Raw genomic sequence first — 19815 nt, 5'->3', positions numbered from 1 at the left:
GAGAAATTGTCACAAACATGTGATATTTCTGACTCAAACAATTAATCTAGACTAAACTATTGTCGATTTTTAAAAGTATTTAATGGCTTTTAAATTAATACACGAAATAACCAATGTTCCGGCGATGCCTAGATTTGAAATGTCAGTCCCATGGACCCTTTCAATAATAATTTGAAAATGTCAAAGTGACACACTCCTTTTTGGATAATGCCTATCTATTCCCAACATAAAATACCCTTGGTTCCTATATAAATCACCACAACCCCAAAGCCATAAATACTTTGCAAATGTTTCCGGCGTGGTTCCCCCTTGTCAGTGATGCAGGACGGAGGGTCTGACAAGGACAGCTGTCTAGTCCTTCGGATGAGACGAAAACCCGAGGTCCCGTGTATATATTGAAATGCACGTAAAATATCCACTGGCAGTTGGAATTCGATATAAGAGTAGGCGATAGTGCCGCTGCCCGGGCAAAATTTCCCTCATAGCACACTGTATGGCGTATGCCCGTCTTCATTAGCCCAGTATAGGAGCAGAACAGTAGGACGTTAAACCCCATTTCATTTCATTTACTTTGCATATGGCGTATCTAGTATTATAGGACTGACGGGGTTTCGATTCCCCGGTTGTACGTCCAACCTCTTGGGTTTTCTCCGGGACCTCCGGTTTCCTCCCACTACTAAAGACCCCTACGCCCAAGCGAATTATTCAAATAAAATTGAACCATGTGTTATTCCCGAAAAGGCCCTCTCTCTCTCTCTCTCTCTCATTTTAAACAATTGTAGGCCTACAAAAATATTTTTTTTAGACGTTAGATATGAAGTGTGTTTAGATTTTTTTAGGATTTTTTTTTCTTTTTTTTGGGGGGGGGGGTCTATTAATTATTTGAAAATAATATTATTTATACTTGCATCATGTTAATATATAAAATAGTAACAAAGAGTTTTGAGGTTTTTTTTTGTTCTTGTGGTTTTAATTTGGGGCGTCATCTAATTGCTTATATTGCCTTACAATAAAATAAACGGGTGGGCCGCATCAATATTTCCCATGCAATGAAAAAAAAATGAATGAAAATTATTTTTGTGAATGATAGTATGTTTAAATTATACAACCCGGGCCATTGGCACTATTATCATTATTCCAAATATATCCATGTGTCGCAATAGATCCCACAACGTAGCTCTAATCAATGCTTGTTAATGTCGTGATTTTAAGTTAGGAGAGGGTGACGGTTGTCCTAAGTTAAAATTGTCCCTAAAATAGCTTTGTGAAACGCCACTATTTTAAGTTAAGATAGAATTTTAACTTACAATATTATTTTAGTGGATTTTATCTAAAATGCTTAAAATCGTTTTGTGAAACGCATCTATCTTAAGTTAGGATGGAATTTTAGTTTAAGACGATTTTAAGGAGATTTAAGTTTTTGTGAAACAGGGCCCAGTCCATCCAAATCATCCAATAAGAAATTATCAATACCAGATCCACCCATTGGGCCAGTTAAAAAAACTCTTGGTGCAATTTATATTATAATCAAACCACCACCCTCCCCCAAATCGTTTGGATTGTCCATTACTTCCGGTATAGTCTTGGTCAAGAAGAAGAAAAGGGATTCCACTCGAGACTTGTTTAATCGCCGCAGCCAACTGCTGCGGTGTCATATTTTCTGGTATTTGTCTGTCTTATTACTTATCTGGAAACCATAGTATGTATCTTGACAATACGACCAATCTGTTATGAAGTGTAGCATATTCAGGATAAACCAATTTTTCAAATTTGGGTTAGCAGTTATTTGCAGAATTTTATCAAATTCTAAAAACTGGTTAAATTTTAATATCATAATCCTCGATTCCATATTGCAGAATCGCAAAGCTGAGTGTTTATAAATATATTTCAGAGTAACGAGAGGTTGATAATCGTACTTCAGTTCACGATCTAAATGATGATCTAAGCAAGAAGAATTTGAAATTAATTTAATCGGACCTGTTACGATAGGCTATATTGACAGCCCTCGCAATAGTAACCAAGTGGACAGGTGCATTCGGTTTGGTTTCTGTTGGCGTTTAACATCCTACTGTCAGCTCCGACTGGGCTAATGAAGATAGGCATACATCCGTGTGCTATGGGGGAAATTTTGCAGACAGCCGCGCCACGTTGTCCCTTGCCAGGCAGTCAATCCTGTAGCACTGACAAGGGTGAACCACACCGGAAAATCCCTGCCTTACTTACTGAGCCACCGTGTCTTCCATTCTGTAAAAGAGTTAGGTGTTTGTAAGTTAAAACATATTAGTTACATGACCTACATAGCACATACGTCACCCCATAGACAGGCTTCATAACTTTATCTTTAAGCATGATCTGCGGATGCTTAACAATCATATAAAATTTACACAGAACATATAAAATGATATAGAAACGATGGGGGATAATACTTACAGATTATGACAGATATAAACCTAGCAATGATTTTTTTAAAAAGATATGAGGTCCAACAGATGCTTTGGGGTTGATTTAATTATTGTGTTATACCCCCTTATCCCTCTCATGTCCATCCATTTTATGTTAATCCAGTTATTTTGCATGAACTGTTTTATTTTCATTAGTAACTGTGATCTATATACAAGGTATATCTTTAAAATACATTATACTGATAACCGTTTTTCGGCTATTGATGGATGCATCATATATATGGTACCTTAAGCAGATTAACTGATCTGACCATCTCTGGTAGCTGTTTTTCTGCTGTCGTACTATCTGCTTGATCGACTGAATTTATTTTCGTGTTGTGTGTTGTATAATTATTTCTTATTTGTTAACTGCTGGTAATAAGTGGTTGGCTGTCGTTATATGGCGCTTCCCCCATCATATTACATAACTACTTCGCATAAGGCGGATCTAAATGGACTGACCAATTTTATCCGAGTTACGCAAAGATCCGAGTTAGCCGAAGACCTAGTTCAGCTCTGAACGTAGGTCTCATTACGGTTAGGAACCGTCCTATTGAATCCTTGTCGAAATAAAATCATTTCCCAGTCAATTTTACAGGGCAACTTTTTCGAAACACAACGCCCTTACATTCAAAACAGTTACTTGCGGACATATTTGCTTTTACGGTGCAACTATAAAACTTCAACCTTCCAGTCTTTGAATAGCCTGCGTATCTTCCGTTGAAAAGGTCGTAAGTGACATTTTTCACTTTTCGAGAAAATCGAGTTTAAAGGTTTGAAAATGGTCCTGTAAAATTGTTTATTTATTGTTTTTTCTAATATTTTGTACAGTATGTTATGATTGGGAATAGCTAGAAATGCAATATAAAGTTTTCAGTTATCAGGTGTGGTAACTCGGAAAGGTCACTTACGACCTTTTTCTACTCTCTACCTATAACCAAAGATACATACTTATTGCTGTTTACGACCTTATGTGATTTTGCCATGGGGTGGAAGTTATATTGGTCTTACGGGTACGCTTTGGATCTTAAGGTCTGTAATTGAGTTAAGTGGCATGGTTAACAGTATGGTAGCCTGCTCAACCTCGTTGGGTTTTCTTCGACTTTCTATCATTGATACAGACCCCTACGCGCAAGCAAATTATTGAAGTAAAATTATGGCCTAGTTTGTGTTCAGTGGATGTTATACCCCTCTCTAACCCCAGGCCCCTCTTCCCTCTATCCCTCACGCTATCTTGATACCTTTCTCTGGCTCTCGCGCGCACCCTCCCTGTCAAGCCTCACGGTATCGTACAACCTTCTCTCTATCTCACTCTCTTCACCTCTCTATCTCGCCCACTTGTTATCTCGCTCTAGTCCCCACTCTCCCTTGCTGTGCCCCCCCCCCCCTGCTCTCCCTTCTCTATCGCTACTCCCTACCCTTGCTAGCTCCCTCCCTACCACCCTCAGCCTTTAGCTCATTCTCTCTCTCGATCTCTTCTATCCTTCTCACAGTAGATTGATAGTATCATCACATCGCAGGCTGTATCATAAGGTCTGTCACTGAAACAACTGGCGTAATTTCGATTCCCCGGTTGTACGTGACAAGGAGTATGATTGTCTGTCCAACCTCGTGGGTTTTCCCCGGGTCCTCCGGTTTCCCCACTGATAAAAGACCCCTACGCGCAAGCGAATTATTGAAGTAAAATTGAACCAAGTGGACGTTAATCCCCATCTCTCTCTCTCTCTCTCTCTACTCTTAAGCTCGCTCTCTAGCTCTTGTCCTCTCACTATAGCCCTCGTCCTCTCTAGTTCGCTCTCTCTAGCCTTCGCTCCCGCTAGCTCTCTGTCCCTAGCCCGCCTCTCTAGCTACCCCCCCCCCCCCATCTCCCTCTCTATAGCCCTGTCTCTCTAAGTTACAATGTGGATCTCTCTTTCTCGCTCTCAGCCCCCACCCCCCTCTCTCTCTCTCTACTCCACTCTTAAGCTCGCTCTCTAGCCCTCGTCCTCTCTAGTTCGCTCTCTCTAGCCCTCACTCCCGCTAGTTCTCTGTCCCTAGCCCACCTCTTTAACTACCCCCCCCCCCCCTCTCTAGCTCTCTATAGCCCTATCTTTAAGTTACAATGTGGACCTCTCTTACTCTCTTTCTCGCTCTCAGACCCCCCCCCACCCATCGCTCCTTCTCTCTCTCTCTCTCTCTCTCAAGGGGCGTCTCATTGCATCACAACCCTCTCTCTATCCCTCTCTAGTTCCCATTCGCTCTAGTGTGTACGCATACCGTACTACAGTCCATTGAAACGGCGAACGTGGGGTATTAAAAGCGTCTCTTACATGCAGTATCGCAAAAAGGCCCCCCTACAGCCCCGTTCTTTGTGTAGTCTACTGTGAAAAAAAAACCACAACACAATTTATATCGAAAAAACAATCACTGTTTTGTACACATATAGCACGACGTTTCGACAAGTATCCCCTTATTGTTATCAAGCACAAAACGACAACGATAAGAGGATACTTGTCGAAACGTCGTGCTATGTGTGTACAGACCAGTGATTATTTTTTCCATATAAATTGTATTGTGTTTTTTAATGTGCCCAATCCCTAAATGTCACTCAAGGATTAAAGTCTACTGCGGGTTGATCAATTTTAAACACTACTATCGCAAAATGAAATGTACACAGGCTTTTGTGGGAAAGCCAGAAAGAAGTTTGCCAGAAAGAAGTTGCTACTGCACATATTTAAATGTCACTTACGACCTTGTTACACTGCCATCAGTGTACTTACTACCTTTCTCCGGTGACATCTTGGTAAAGTTTTCCACTTACTACCTAATATTAATTACCCATATTGTAGTTTGTATCATTGCAATTGTCACCATTGTTTGTTATAACCTGGAGGGGTCAATTTATAAAGTTTTGGTGCAAAAATATCAAATTTGCCTGTTTTGTCACTTGCGACCTTTTACCTCTCAGGGGACGTTATGACACGGCATCATATCGTTTTTGTTTTGCGCTGCTTTCGGTTGTTAGTTTGCTGCAAGTGGTATTACGTTTAGTTTGTGGTTCACATGTGTACTTCCACCGGACACCTTATCATGACTGGAGAAATCTTGTGGTTAACTGGCCCTGCTATACCATATTCCGGTTGTCTGATTCATAGCTTGTGATTTGTTGCTGTTTTCATACAGTAGCCTTTCTGTCTGCGAGAAATTTCAGCATAGTCAGAACATCGTGTTGGGTTTATTAAGGCACTCTATACATTGCTGATTACATTACACTGCTGGATTCCACTTCAGATGATAAACTGTTGTCCACGCTTCTAGACTATCGGTTTAAACTTATGCTTTTATCATCATCATTATGGTAAATTGGTGAGTTTTTTTTAAAAAACGTAATCGCACAACCCTGTTTGAATAAAGTGCTAGAGTTTAATAAGATATGTTAGCCATTTTACGTTCTGGAAGGTATTCCATCTTCCTTAACTGCCTCGAGTAAAACATTGAAACAATATAGAAAGACACAGACTGGCGTTTCAGTAGAGGATTTAATGTGATTCTGTCGAGTTCAAAAATAGAGGCGGAAAATCGGTGAAACCAAGTACAAACAACTATGGCTGGTACAGGTCAATAGGAAATCCTACAGTTCATTTCATTTTGTCCATAGAGTCACCAGAACAGTGACGAAAGACATATCTGGTAGCCTTAACTGGAAAATCATAAATCAAAGTAAATGATTTCATACTCAAGTTGGTGGTTATTTCAACAGACCCCCCCCCCCCCCACAAATTGCATTTTTGTTTAAAAATTCCACCTTGAGTACGAATAAGGGCTTGTTATTATGAGTATTATAATTTAAAAATTAAACGAACTTACCTTAAGGAGGTGAAGTTTAATTATAATTCTACGAACTATGGTAAGGAACGGAGTATTCATGTGAGAAGACATGCGCAAATAGTGTCAGTTTTCAACAAGCAACAGGGTATATATTTATTCCAGAAAAGGAACGGAGTCATGGTAATGGGAGGGTCCCATAAAGGATTGTGCTTACAAAAGGGAGGGCACATGAATACTCCGTCCCTTACCATAGTTCGTAGAATTATAATTAAACTTCACCTCCTTAAGGTAAGTTCGTTTAATTTTTAAATTCTATCATCACTATGGTAACGTCACTTCGTGTCATGTGAGACTTCAAAGCAAATATTTATCTGTTGCTTAATATTAAATAGGTGAGCTGGAACATCAGTGTGTCAACAAGAAATTTTCAATTAAAGGGAGGTAATTGAAACATAAGACACAAATAGATTGCTTTACATTATTTTTAAACCAATGACTTCAATTTTACATTGTACATTAATGATTAGTAAAATAAATTATTAAATAGTTTCAACTATAGCTTAATTAAAACAATTAAATGTAAACTGTTTACTTAACAGTAAGACTAAATTGTCCTGCAATAGTATTATTGATAACAATGCAACTAATATTGTAAAAACCCTGTGTACTTAACATAATATAAACTGTTTTTACTTGACAGTAAGTCTATAAACTGTCTACCTGACAGTAACTTGATTTAGATTTTAGTAGGCTAAGTATACATATTGGTATATTAAGCTATTCTTGTATTAAAGTACAAAAGTCTTTCTTTTCCTCTATATTTTTAAGATAAAACTTTTGAAAAGTTTTAGCATTGCTCCATCCGACAGCACTTAGGATAGTGTTTATGTCAACGTTTTTCGAGAAAACCTTTCATGTTGATGCAGAACGTGTACTATGTGTTCCATACACATCAATATTTATTCCTGCCCCTTTTAACACAAATTTGATCCACCTAGAAATTGTATCAGTGGAAACTGCTGCATGAGGTTTTTTAAAACTTATTAGCAATTGGTTTCCGTCTCTTAGGGCTGTAGTTCTCTTCATATATTCCTGAACTGTCTGGTATACACACAACTGTGGGTTATTGGAATTTTTGGTAATCACAATGGGCTTTAACATTTGTAGAATTTATTTCAATATCGACTGTCTGACTAATTCAGTAATTACAACTGCTGCCTTAACAATGTTTTTTTGGATATTAGAGAGTTTTTGCCATATTTCAGGATTTACAATTGGTGAAGATAAATTAGGGCAGTTTTCTGGCCTTGGATATTTTTCAAGTTTTTCTTTGAAATGTTTATCACCAAATCGACTTGTATTTCGTTTTGTGATGATAGCTGATAGTCGATCGCTATTTAAAGCAGTAGCAGTGACAGGTTTGATGAGAACCATAGCATCATCCTCACTTGATGTTTGTACCACTTTACGTTTCCTTGTAGAGGAACAGGCTACTGACTCATCATCATAGGAAGGTATATCTGAGTCGGATATTGTATGTTCCTGCCTTTTAGAAAGTTTTGGTTTTTTAACTGGTGGAGGACGAATCGGAATATTGTCAGTGACAGTGTCCGAAGATTCGTGGGTCTGAATACCCATATTTTTGCCCAAGTTAGCAATATGCTGTGACATCAAATTCATTGTATCGTTCAAATTCATCATAACCGGCAAAAACTGTGATGACTCGACTACAGTAAAAGAAGTGGAAGGTTCACTCGTGCCTGGAATGTTACTATTATTAGCTTCATATGTCGTGTTACTATTATTAGCTATAGTAGCATTGTCTAGACTGTTATAGATTCAGTGTTAAAACCAGGTTGGTCAATAACAACATTGCTGGCAACAAAGGAATCAAATATATTTGATCCTAACAGGTCACAATTTGTAGTTTTGTTAATGTCAGGTTGACCATCATAATTGCCGGGTTGGCATTGAGTTGATGTTTTCTTCGACTTCGATTTTGATGAAGCCGGTGCCTGTTGTAATGGCGAAGTTGTCGCCGATTTTTTATGTACTCTTTCGACATTTTCAGAGGTTCTGAAAAGATTAGCCGTCTTAATTTATAATCTATATTGACTATAATATATAGTCAATATATAAATCTATGTACAGGGTCTGTACTATAGATTTTGTTCTGATAAAAGTTTTTACAGTGAAAAATTTCGACACATTATTTTTCAGCGGCATGTTCAGAACTGACACTATCTGCGCATGTCTTCTCACATGACACGAAGTGAAGTAACCATAGTGATGATAGAATTATCAGTTGGGTGACATATTTGTGTATACCAATTTATATCAAAATTGGAAACAGTCCGAGTTAAAAAAAAATGGCCACTTTAATGGGCGATTTGACACAGAATGACCCTGGACTGAAGTGATGACAATATACGACCACACATAGTTGTGGACCAAAAAATTAAAAGACTGTCCAATTATATAGAAAATTAATAAATACTGTGTACTTAAACTAGCATGCTATTGTCTATTTCCAATCAAGAACATTGATCCATTATGATAACATTTCGACAGAACAAAGTAAATGCTATTAAGTAATAAATTATTAATATGTCATGCTGTGTTTCAAAATATTACTCAACAACAATTGTGTCAAGGCTTACCATAGTTATTGCACCTTTCAGCTATTCACAAAACAAACAATTTCATTTTTTGGGGTAACCTTAGTTTTTAATACAAATTGAAATATGGCACAATTTGTTAGATTGGCATACATCTATCAATACTCTAGTATTGTTCACTAACTGTAACATACATATCACATGTACTGTGGTTACTCAATGTACAAGTAAACATTCATTTGCTATAAAATTACGCCTTTAATCCAAAATACTATAAAACAATACTGCATCACAAAACTATTGATGGAATGAAATGGTTCATTAAATTAATAGGAGTCTACTGTCAATATAGGTAGAAGGCCCAATTTCATTTAGCAAATTTTACATGCAAACATTATTTACAGTAGGAAAACTAATATGTCTAGGACTGCCTCTAAAATGTGATCTGTGGATGACATTTAGCAATTGGGCACAATAAAACACACACATATACATGTGTATATATACATACACACACACGCACCCACATATGGCGCAACATTTCGAAGGATGAAAACTATAAGAGAATACTTGTCGAAACATTGAGCTACATGTATATGTATAAGAACCAGTGATTGTATTCCATATAAATGTTTGTTGTGCTCGTAAATGAACAAAGATTTTGTGTTTTATGGTAAACTAAAACAAAGAATGACCCAATGGCTCCAAACATTAGGAAGCATTCCCTGTGTAGTTAATATGCACATATGTAATGACTCAGTCAGCATTGCTTGTAACTATATCGCTTAAAGATACATTATGTAAGATTTAGATAAAGAGCAGGCCTTTCTTGCTACAAAAGTTAAAAAATAGATAATGAATAAAATTATATTGAAAATTTCATTCAAATTACTTTATTCTGAGCTAGGTTATCACTGTTTGTAGTTTTGACAAGATGTGTGCATTGATTGTGTATTATCGTAACCATGGTACTGGTATATTTGAGGCTTAGCCTCGCTTCTCCATTTTAAAATTAAATCATAAAATGGCCGAACCGTTCTAATCTAGTTAAAATCTCAAGTATCTGATGGCATCTCGAGTTGATTTCGTCATGTTAATAAATGTCTAATTAATAATTTATATAACATTTAAGGCCTAATGAAAGACCTGCAATAGGCAAATTTAGCACTTGAATAATGTATCTTTTAAACAAAAAACACTCTTCGTTATTCTTATTTCTGTGTTATCACTACTCAATGTTTGTGGCTAAAAATAGTTTGTGTCATCCACACAAAATGTTTTCGTTATTGTTTTTCTACACTCTTATTATTTTATTCGATTTCTGCTACTCCCCCTGCTGCTTCTAATGCTGCTTTTAATTGTTCTGCTTCATCTTTTGGAAGATCAGCTTTAACAACCTGAGGAATAGACTCCACAAACTTCTTTGCCTGAAATTAAAGTATTACAAGTTGGATGTGATATATATTTTAGCAATATCTACAACAGTCTTGTTTAGATGGTTCATGTTGGGTATTTCAAATTTAAGTTCATATTTCATGGAACTGGGGGTTACCCTGTTCAGTTTTCAGAGAACCTATCATGTAAACTGAATGATATACACAAAACCATTATAACTGGTACAAATAAGGAACTGAATGATGCCTTATTGTCCATTGGGGAGTGTAATATGGAGAGATGAGAGAATGACCATTTTGATCAGATCATACCCACTGAGTGATCATAATAACGCTATGTATGACTGTCATGATTAGCTATTTGAATGGATTGGGGTATTATATTGAGAGACAAGGGAATGACCATTTTAATCATGTCCACTTATCATAATACCGCTATGCATGACTGACATGATTAGATAGTATAGCATTGCTATAAATGTTAGCTAAAACTGTAGATCTCTTAAAGCTAAAACTAAACAATTCTAATATATGTATCAAATGAAAATAAGAGGGGGGGGGGGGTATTTTGTCAAAATCTCATTATTTTTTTCATTTTGTGACTTCATCTAGATTAACTCCTGGGAAAATGTTTTCAAATCCACCGGTTTTTGTTTTGGCGACAGATTGACAGTGATCATTACAGAATAAAAAATTAACACTTGATTATCCAGTGCCGTTTGTGATTGTCAAAAGCGTTTCCCATGGTAATATATTTGATAATGATAGCCGAGTCTAGTGTTCAGTTCCTCTTTTCAAGAAACGCTGAATAGAGTTACTTCCCTTGATCGCTGGAAATATGAACGAGCGGCCGATTTTTAATGATGAGGCGGTATCGGAGAACCAGAATATTTGTTTGCGCAGCCTAACTAGTTCAGTACATCTCCCATGGCCTCAGTACTAGCAGTGGTCTCCCTTGGATGAAAAGACCTTTTTCAACTGTTTTACACTCAGTTCACAGTTTTCTTTGGCTTATATCTGACTCAAGTACAGCGTTTAGGTTAAAACTGCCTTCCATAGGACTTTATTACCAGTAAATATTTTCAAGCTACATAAGAAGTGTTTTATCATTACATTATATTACCTGAACTAAATTCAAATCAGGTATTAATCCTTTAACAGCTTTAATTAACTGAATCTTTTTACTATCTTCATATTTTGTCAACTTGACAGAAAATATAACTTTCTCTTTTACAGGCATAATGTCTTCTTCATCTTCCTGGAATAGGCATATCAATTATACTATATCATAACTGCAACTATATTTAAGGGTCTTAAAGCGAAATAAATAGAAAACTCACAACTGTTTTCACTATCCTAGATCACAGTCAATACCTACATCATTATAGACGCCCAAGTTTCACAGGAAACAAGGTTACCATATAAATAAACAGGGGGGCAGGACAGTACATAAATAACATGTTAATATGCAATAAATTATTAACATCCTTAGATTGTTTCAAAATACGAATCAATATAAACTGTGCCATAAACAATGAACAAAGAAATTCATACTATAAGCAATATGCTTTTTATCTACCTCCTATTTTTTTCTATATGTGCTGTTAATTACTCACAATCTATAAGAATACATAAGATGGTATTGACAAATTACTGATATTAATAGTACTGGTAACTCAAACCTACTTTTAATAAGCCAACAGTGAGGCTGATGTCCCCCGCCGAAATCCCCCCAAAAAACATTTGACACATTAATTAATTGCACATTTCTCTTTTTCAAAAGTATCGAGTAATCAAACTGATTATCTATGCTTAGTCTAAGCTTAAAATGTTTACTATCGAACTCAGGTTTTGAAGTACCTGGTAAAGTGTGAAGTTTCATCACTCTCCATCAGTTAGAATCAAAGTTATCTTGTTCCAAAGTATCAACCCCCAAAAAAGCTTACCTTTGCATAGCTTTAATGGGAAATATTAATCATTGAACTCAGTCAAGACATTCGCCTAATGAACATTTATACTTCAATAGGTATGTTCCAAAGTCTTGACCAATCAAATTGCTTATCGCTACTAAGCCTAAACAGAAAATTTGCATCATCGAACTCAGTCAATGTATTGATATAATGAATCTATTCTCAAAATGTCATCACTATCACCTGATTAGAGCCAAGTCAAGTTATCTTGTTCCAAAGTCTCAATCAAACTGCTCATCTCTGCTTAGAAAGTGTAAAATGCACATGTACATGTCAAGGCATCCACGTAATAGACATCTACACCAATTTTGAACATTCTACCTCAATTATTAGTAAAAGCCGAGTTATTGTGTTCCAAAGTCTCAACCAATCAGATTGAAGTCTCTACTTTACCTATGCAGAAAATGCTCAGCATCGAACCTTGTTAAGGAAATGATGTAATAAAACTATACACGAAGTTTCACCACTATCACTCAATTAGAATCTAAGTTATCAAGCTCCAAAGTCTCGACCAATCAAATTGCTTATCCCTTTGCTTACCCTGAGCCGAAAATGCTCTCATAATCAAACTTAGTCAAGGTATTGATCTGATGAAACTATACACCAAGTCTCCTCACTCTCACTTAATTAGTACCACAGTTATCGTGTCCCAAAGCACCAATCAAATTGCTTATCTCTGCTTACCATAAGCAGAAAATGCTCATTACCGAACTTAGTTAAGGTATAGATGTAATGAAACTATACACCAAATTTCATAACTCTCACTTAATTAGAACTAAAGTTATTGTGTCCCAAAACATCAACCAATCAAATGGATTATCTCGACTTACCCTAAGGAGAAAATGCTCATCTTCGAACTCATCCAACGCATGCACCTAATAAACACCTACACCAAGTTTGAACATTCTAGCTCAATTAGAAGGAAAGTTATTGTGTCCCAAAAAGTGTGACGGACAGACAAACCCATTTTAATAGTCCCCTGCTTTCTTCGAAAGGCGGGGGATAAAAAAATGTTTTTTAAAGGTCAAAATAAATTTAACCTTAAAATTCTTTAATTTTAGTAATTAATTAAATACCTTTGGTGCTGCAGCCGCCATGCCCATAGCCATCATTGGTGCATCTTGAATATTTAAAGTTTTCTGAAGAAAAAGGGTTATAAATAAATTGTTGTTCTCAGACCTAAAATAATTGTCTACATTTATTTAATGTATTGTCAACTGATATCTAATTCTTTAAAATAATAAAAAATGTTATCTTAAACTAATCCCTATGATAAAGAGCTGGCCTTTCTTGCTATAATAGTTCAAAAATTGATAATGAAAAATGAATATATTGAAAATTTCCGTCAAATTACTTTATTCTGAAAAAAGGTACGAGTGTTTGAAGTTTTGACAAGAATTAGCTGATTGTTGAGTACTATTGCCCTGATAATAAACAAATAAATGTCTAAATAATAATTTATGTAACATTTAAAGCCAAAAGAGACTTGCAATAGCCAAAATCTAGCTTTTGCACAATGTATACTTAAGCTTTGTTTTCCATTTTATCTCATAATTTAAAAAAAAGCATCCTTAAAGTTGTTTCAATGCAATGATGTGAAATGCAACTAACTTTTAATAATTCATTTAAATCTGCTACTTCTAAAAGATTTAGCTGTCCAATATCTTCTACTAATTTTACTATTTTTGGTTGATAATGCTTTTCCATGCCTTCTACATTTGGAGCTGAAATTGTTTCTGCACTATATGCCCTTGACTGGTATAAATGTTTTACTGCTGTGGTCTGTAATCTTGCGGCAATTCTGAAGAAAAATTCAAAATAACTACAGATGTTACATACCAGTAGCATACGTATGTACGTACGCGTCTTCATTTGCACACGCACATATGTATAGAGACAATTTTGCTTTGTGGGAATAAAAATGGTTTAAGATTATCGGGCAGCCAGACTAGGTCTGCCCAAGGGGACAAAAATATGCTTTGGTACTTAGGTTTCCATAAAAGTACCCTCATCGGAACAATCAGATAATCACGTATTACTCCATAAGATTTTATGTAATAAAATTGACATAAAATTAAAATATAATCGTATAATACGATCAATTATATATTTGTTATTTAATAAGAATATGGTACAGTGATATATATTTTGGCCACCTTCCTAACGAAGTTTGATTTAGTCATTTTGAACATATTAACGCCTCTTTTCTTCATACCTGTCGCTTCAGTGACTAACCTATTACCGGTACTCTCAATTATCAAAGACTAATTACATCCCACATATCCATACATGTAGGTACACAAACACTCTTAAAAGTATTTAGGTCTTTATGTACATTGCTCCATATAAATATCGTAATATGAAACATTTTTATTTCTTCAACATCGGAATGCCTAAAAATTCTTGAAAGTCCACAAATCTGCTTTGGCTCACCGACTCGAAGATTCGTGCAATTCTCTCATCCGTATCCACATGAATTCAGCCAATTATCATGGTACCAAACTTGCATGCTTACTTGAATACTTCGATATTGAGGTGTAGAATTCAGATTCTAAATTATCCGTAATAAATTGAATATTAAAACACGAATCACACCTGTGCATGGAACTGTTTTTACATATACTGCATGCAGAGGACAGGCAACGCCCCATGGAATTCCTTTCTCACATACCCTGTCTATATTTACGCTCACTTATAATATATAGATAACAAACCTCACCTCTCAACCCTCCATGTTTCGAGATAAGAGATGGTGCTATATAGTTCCACGCAGCAAGCTCAACGCAAATCACATCAGGCCTAAGTAAGCAAAATTGACAATATTTTTCATCCAAACGATTATTGTTATTTATAATATTTCTGCCACACCCAACTACAGTTAAGCATATTATCCTACCTGATACGGGTATAAACCATCGTATTTAAAATCGAGGCATTTTTAAATGGGAGATGTATGACGGTGTATGTCGGATAAAAACAACGCTTCATTAATTTTAACACAAGTATTTGGAGTTAGGCGATAGTTGTGCCACTACATTGGCCTCTGTAAGTTTAATTGGTCCTAATAGTATAAATTATCTTATTTTTAAGATGTTACATGCATTAATAAAAAAACTGAGTTTGCCACTTGGAACTAAAGGCACCCAATCATAGCTAAAAACCAGCACATCAGTATATCTCAACGTTTTTAGCTATGTTCTTGTAGCTAACTTATATAAACCTCTATGTTTACGCTACAAATTATATTTATATACTCTTCAAAAAAAATAGGGGATATTGAAATGCAAATACCTATGCAGATTGCGATAATATGATAAATAGTCATGGACATTTGACATGCTTTGAGAGTATGTTCACAGATGAAGAACTTATCGCCAACAGAACCACTGAGCTGCACATTCAACGCACAATAGCGCCATACACGTGGGAGGGGTTCATTGTCAAATTTGACACAAGGAAGGGTTGATGAAAACTGCCGCGTGCTGGTTTATCTATCCATGTTTGCTTTCCTATCGGTTCTTGCATAAGATTTACTGTTTAGCGTATCTTTAGTGGCCGTGGCACTGCAAGAGGAGTGGGTCAGATTGCCCCAAATCATGATTTGACGGTTGATTACGAGCATGCCATGACAAATTGCTGAATGTCTGAGGACTGGTGGAGCAATTACTCATTATTAAGACAAAAATCAAAAACATTCATTTTCACTTTTGACGGTCTATTTCTTTGCGAGTGAAATGGGTCCGTCAGATAAGCCACCCATATGAACTGTTTATGTTCAGGTGTAGGCAATTGGCCTGTTATTAACATACACAGGTTACCTCTAATAAAAACAGCAGTGCATTTCCGCAGTTTTGTATTGTTTCTGAATATCCCCTACTTTTTTTGAAGAGTATATATGAAATATTTTTCCGACCTAATTATTTGATTTTGTCAAATTTTCTTATAAATTATTCATAGCCTTTATGGAAATTGGTTTAAACTTTTTAAATGATTAAATACACCAGGCAACGAGCCTTGTGCATTTCCATTCCAGCCACCACTGTATTTACTGTGGTGTCACTCTGGTTAAACCTGTTAACTCATGAAAACTGTGCTATAAATATAACTTCTCAAAATATCTCATAAGTCTTGCTCATAAAGACATTGTGTGAAATGGGTGCTCTCAAAGTTGGGGTGTCCATGCCATATTGATAAGGTACAAGATTTGAAAATTATAGACACTGGGCAAGATGCAAGGAGAAAAGATACATTTATTAAACTTTCCTTTCAACTTATTTCCAAGTCCGAAACGTCGCCTACCGGAGTCCGAAACATTGAGAGGACATTTTTTTTTTTAGTCCGATATGTCGTCAGTCTGAAATGTCGCTGGTCCGATATGGGCATGGTAGACGTTCATATCCTGTGATTGTAACCTATAGGGAGTCTAGTGACACCTATAGATATTGGTTAATTTTTTAGCTTCTGGTTTCAACTTAATTTAATAACGAGTTGAAAGATACTAGAAAGATACTAGCTACGAGAACGTAGCTAAAAACGTTGAGATATACTGACATGCTTCTTTTTAGCTAGATTGGGTGCCTTTAGTTTCACCTGGCAAATTTAATTTCTTTATTATTATTAATGCATGTAACATCATAAAAATAAGTTAAGTTTATACTATTAGAACTCATTACACATACGCAGCCCAATCTACTGAAATAACTTTCATTTATCAGCAAATATTGTCAATAAAGTAAATCAAGCGTTGTTTTTATCAAAATTGATACGGAGATTAACAATTACGATGTAGTTACTACTCCTGCGCAACTCGGATAAGGTTAGTACTTTGATTGGCTTTTGTCCATGAGGCCCCGCCTTTATGTGTTAAAGACGTCTAATATAGGGTATTTGTACCTGGATCAGACGCTTAATTGTAACTGGATATGTAGCAGAAACGGGCCCGTAGCCACGGGGTGGCTATGGGATGTTAAGCCCCCCCCTCCCCGAAAATTGAATTAGCCCCCCCAAATATTTCGCCGACAATAATGATTTTTTTTAGGAGCGTTCAAATAGGTAGGCGACCCGTAGGCTTGTAGCATGGTCCGAGGCCTGCCTGTCATCATCACCTCCTGATCCTCTTGTCTTGATACCTTACATCCCACTTCTACTCGTTGCCACTGACAACCTTTGATAAAACTGTCCTGTTTATTTGCAATACATGCATAAAAGTATTCGTGTATCAGAAATGTACAGAAAGAGTACTGTTCATTTCTGATACAGGGATACTTTTATACCCTTTTAGATACCTATCAAGCAATAAGTAGCGTTCCGACGACCCAGATCGCAATTGATAACATGCCTCTATACAATGTACATGAAACAACTAGTCAAAATCATAGTAACCAAACAAAATGGGGGGAACTACATGGCAGTTCAAAAACATATACAATGACATTAAATTAACATAACAACATATTACAACCAGCGGCTGCTAGGCAGGATACGCCCACATTTTCGAGAGATGGACAGAGAACAATCTAACAAGAAAGTGATTTTTCCTACAATCAAGGGCCATAATTTACGAAATTACAATTCGATATGCACGAATATCGAAAGGAACTGAGATCTTTGTGTTATAAACTTACATTTCAAGTTTCAACAAAATCGGATAAAAATTGTGACCTCTATAGGTTCCACAAGCTAAAAACGTGATTTTTCGTACAAACAGGGGCCATAATCCATGAAGTTTCGGTCCGATACATGCCAATATCGAAAGCAGCGGAGATCTTTTGGGGATAAACCTATATTTCAAGTTTCGTCAAAATTGGATAAGAATTGTGACTTGTAGAGAGTCCACGACGGACGGACGGACAGACGGACAGGGGCGACGGCATAATACGTCCACATGAAAATGTGGGCGTATAAAAATCAATTATTATACATATCAATTGGCATCTATTTCATAATTTGGTTTGATTTATATTAATATGCAAAATATATAAATTAGAATATTGAATAATTATTTTAATTAATTGTGATGATAGAAGGCGCAGTTCTCTTGCTGGACACTTCACAGGCATTGAAAATAAGCAGGATTAAAAAAACGCCTAGAAAGTCATAAACTTTATTACAAATAAATTTCAACGGAAGAACCATCCACCGATGCATACTTTCACCAGGAATGACCCACGTTTCGCATTTCCTTTACACTACATTTAATAATATCGCAGTCCCCTATGCCATAGACAAGTTGTTTTGACGATGTGGTCTAAAGAAACACGTGACTGTTTTACGCTCAGAGTATCATAGCAAGACGCACGTGTAAATACTACTCAAGTCGTCTCTCCACTGCGAAATCATTCTACCATGAAATGTAACGTGAGGCTCAGAAAGGGATAAATAATGAAAGAGCAGAAAGTATTTGTCACTCTTCGGTTGGGCTGGGCCCCTCGACCAAAACTGTCCTGATATTCACTGATACACCTCGGAAAGTGTGCTAATAACTACTACATACGTGCGTTGTACATAACTAATGTGCATATTCCTGAAGCAATGGCCTGAGAAATCCCTCTCTGGCCATTGCTGGATTAGCTTCTGATATTTGCACTTTTGAGGAAGTGTGTCTATTCTTCCCGTTCAATCTAATCTATCCTCAAGCACAGCAACATGACAGCCCTTCTTTTAATGAGGGGCCTTTCCTAAAACTTTGGCAGTGATTTAATGTATTAAAAACGGTTAAGTATTGTTCGACTCAAAACAGTATTGTTTACATTATATCTGTGCTGATAGGCTTATTTGTCACACAATTAGTTTTTCTGCAATATTCTGCTATGTACTGGTTAATTGGGCATAATAAAATCGTGAGTCATGACGTAACGTTATGTAAACATATTTAGTCTAATTTGGAGCTCTGTTTGGTATCGTTACACAGTTAGCTATTGGTTGTTAATCGGACTATTGACCAGTCATAATTTAGAACAAGAATTTGCCTTCTTTACAACAGTGAGTAGTGGGATTAGCTCTAATCAAACAAAACACTGCGAGGAGTATGCTAATGAGAGGCGTGTTGGTCTACTGTCACCTAACACGTGTACTCGCTCATCACACTCACGTACTCGTGGCTCGATCCTCTCGTCTTGCGTATTCCTGCCAGCCTATAGCATCCGACTCGTGCCCACCAAATTTTACGAGCTGGCTACGGGTACGAGCAGAAATGTTATAAATAACAATAATCAATCGCTATTTTGAAGAAAAAATTGTCAATTTTGCTTATTTAAACCCCGATGTGATTAGCGTTGGGCTTTGCAAGAAGAAACTATAGATCTCTCTTTATCTCGAAACACGGAGGGTTAAGTCTTGAGAGATGAGGTGCCTTATCTAGAAAGATACCACCAGCACGGCTATTTACAGGGGAGAGAATGAAACGTTATTTGACATTTCTCCTTTACCTTCTACAGTAGCTGCTAACATTCATATGCATTGTTTGGGTTATCAATCGTTTTGACGCTTGCATTTTGGAACTACTTTCTAAACATCTGAGCAAAGTCAAGTTACCGGAAAAGACTTCCACATGGACTTCAGATGAGCAGCAAATAAAATCCTTTGC

At 36.5% G+C, this 19815-nt stretch overlaps 1 protein-coding gene across 1 annotated transcript; it reads right to left on the bottom strand.

Moving 5' to 3' along the window:
* Positions 1-9743: 9743 nt before the first annotated feature.
* On the bottom strand, positions 9744-19809 carry LOC126810511 (39S ribosomal protein L12, mitochondrial). The gene is made up of 5 exons (XM_050535616.2): positions 19658-19809; positions 13842-14031; positions 13307-13369; positions 11384-11518; positions 9744-10293 (listed from the first exon to the last, which is right to left on the bottom strand). The coding sequence occupies exons 1-5, from the start codon at positions 19720-19722 to the stop codon at positions 10177-10179; spliced, it is 570 nt and encodes a 189-aa protein (XP_050391573.1). The 5' UTR covers positions 19723-19809; the 3' UTR covers positions 9744-10176.
* Positions 19810-19815: the final 6 nt, after the last annotated feature.

The sequence above is a fragment of the Patella vulgata genome, chromosome 2 (genome assembly GCF_932274485.2).
Source record: "Patella vulgata chromosome 2, xgPatVulg1.2, whole genome shotgun sequence".
Classification (NCBI taxonomy): Eukaryota; Metazoa; Mollusca; class Gastropoda; family Patellidae; genus Patella; species Patella vulgata.
This window is presented reverse-complemented; position numbering and strand designations above follow the sequence as displayed.

Excerpts from the sequence above, each read along its gene's own strand:
- LOC126810511 (XM_050535616.2), bottom strand. The coding sequence starts at position 19,722 with ATGCAAGCGTCAAAACGATTGATAACCCAAACAATGCATATGAATGTT. Across the intron at positions 11,519-13,306 it reads TGGCGGCTGCAGCACCAAAG|GAAGATGAAGAAGACATTAT; the intron begins GTATTTAATTAA and ends TGCCTATTCCAG. Across the intron at positions 10,294-11,383 it reads CTGATTTGAATTTAGTTCAG|GCAAAGAAGTTTGTGGAGTC; the intron begins GTAATATAATGT and ends CTTTAATTTCAG.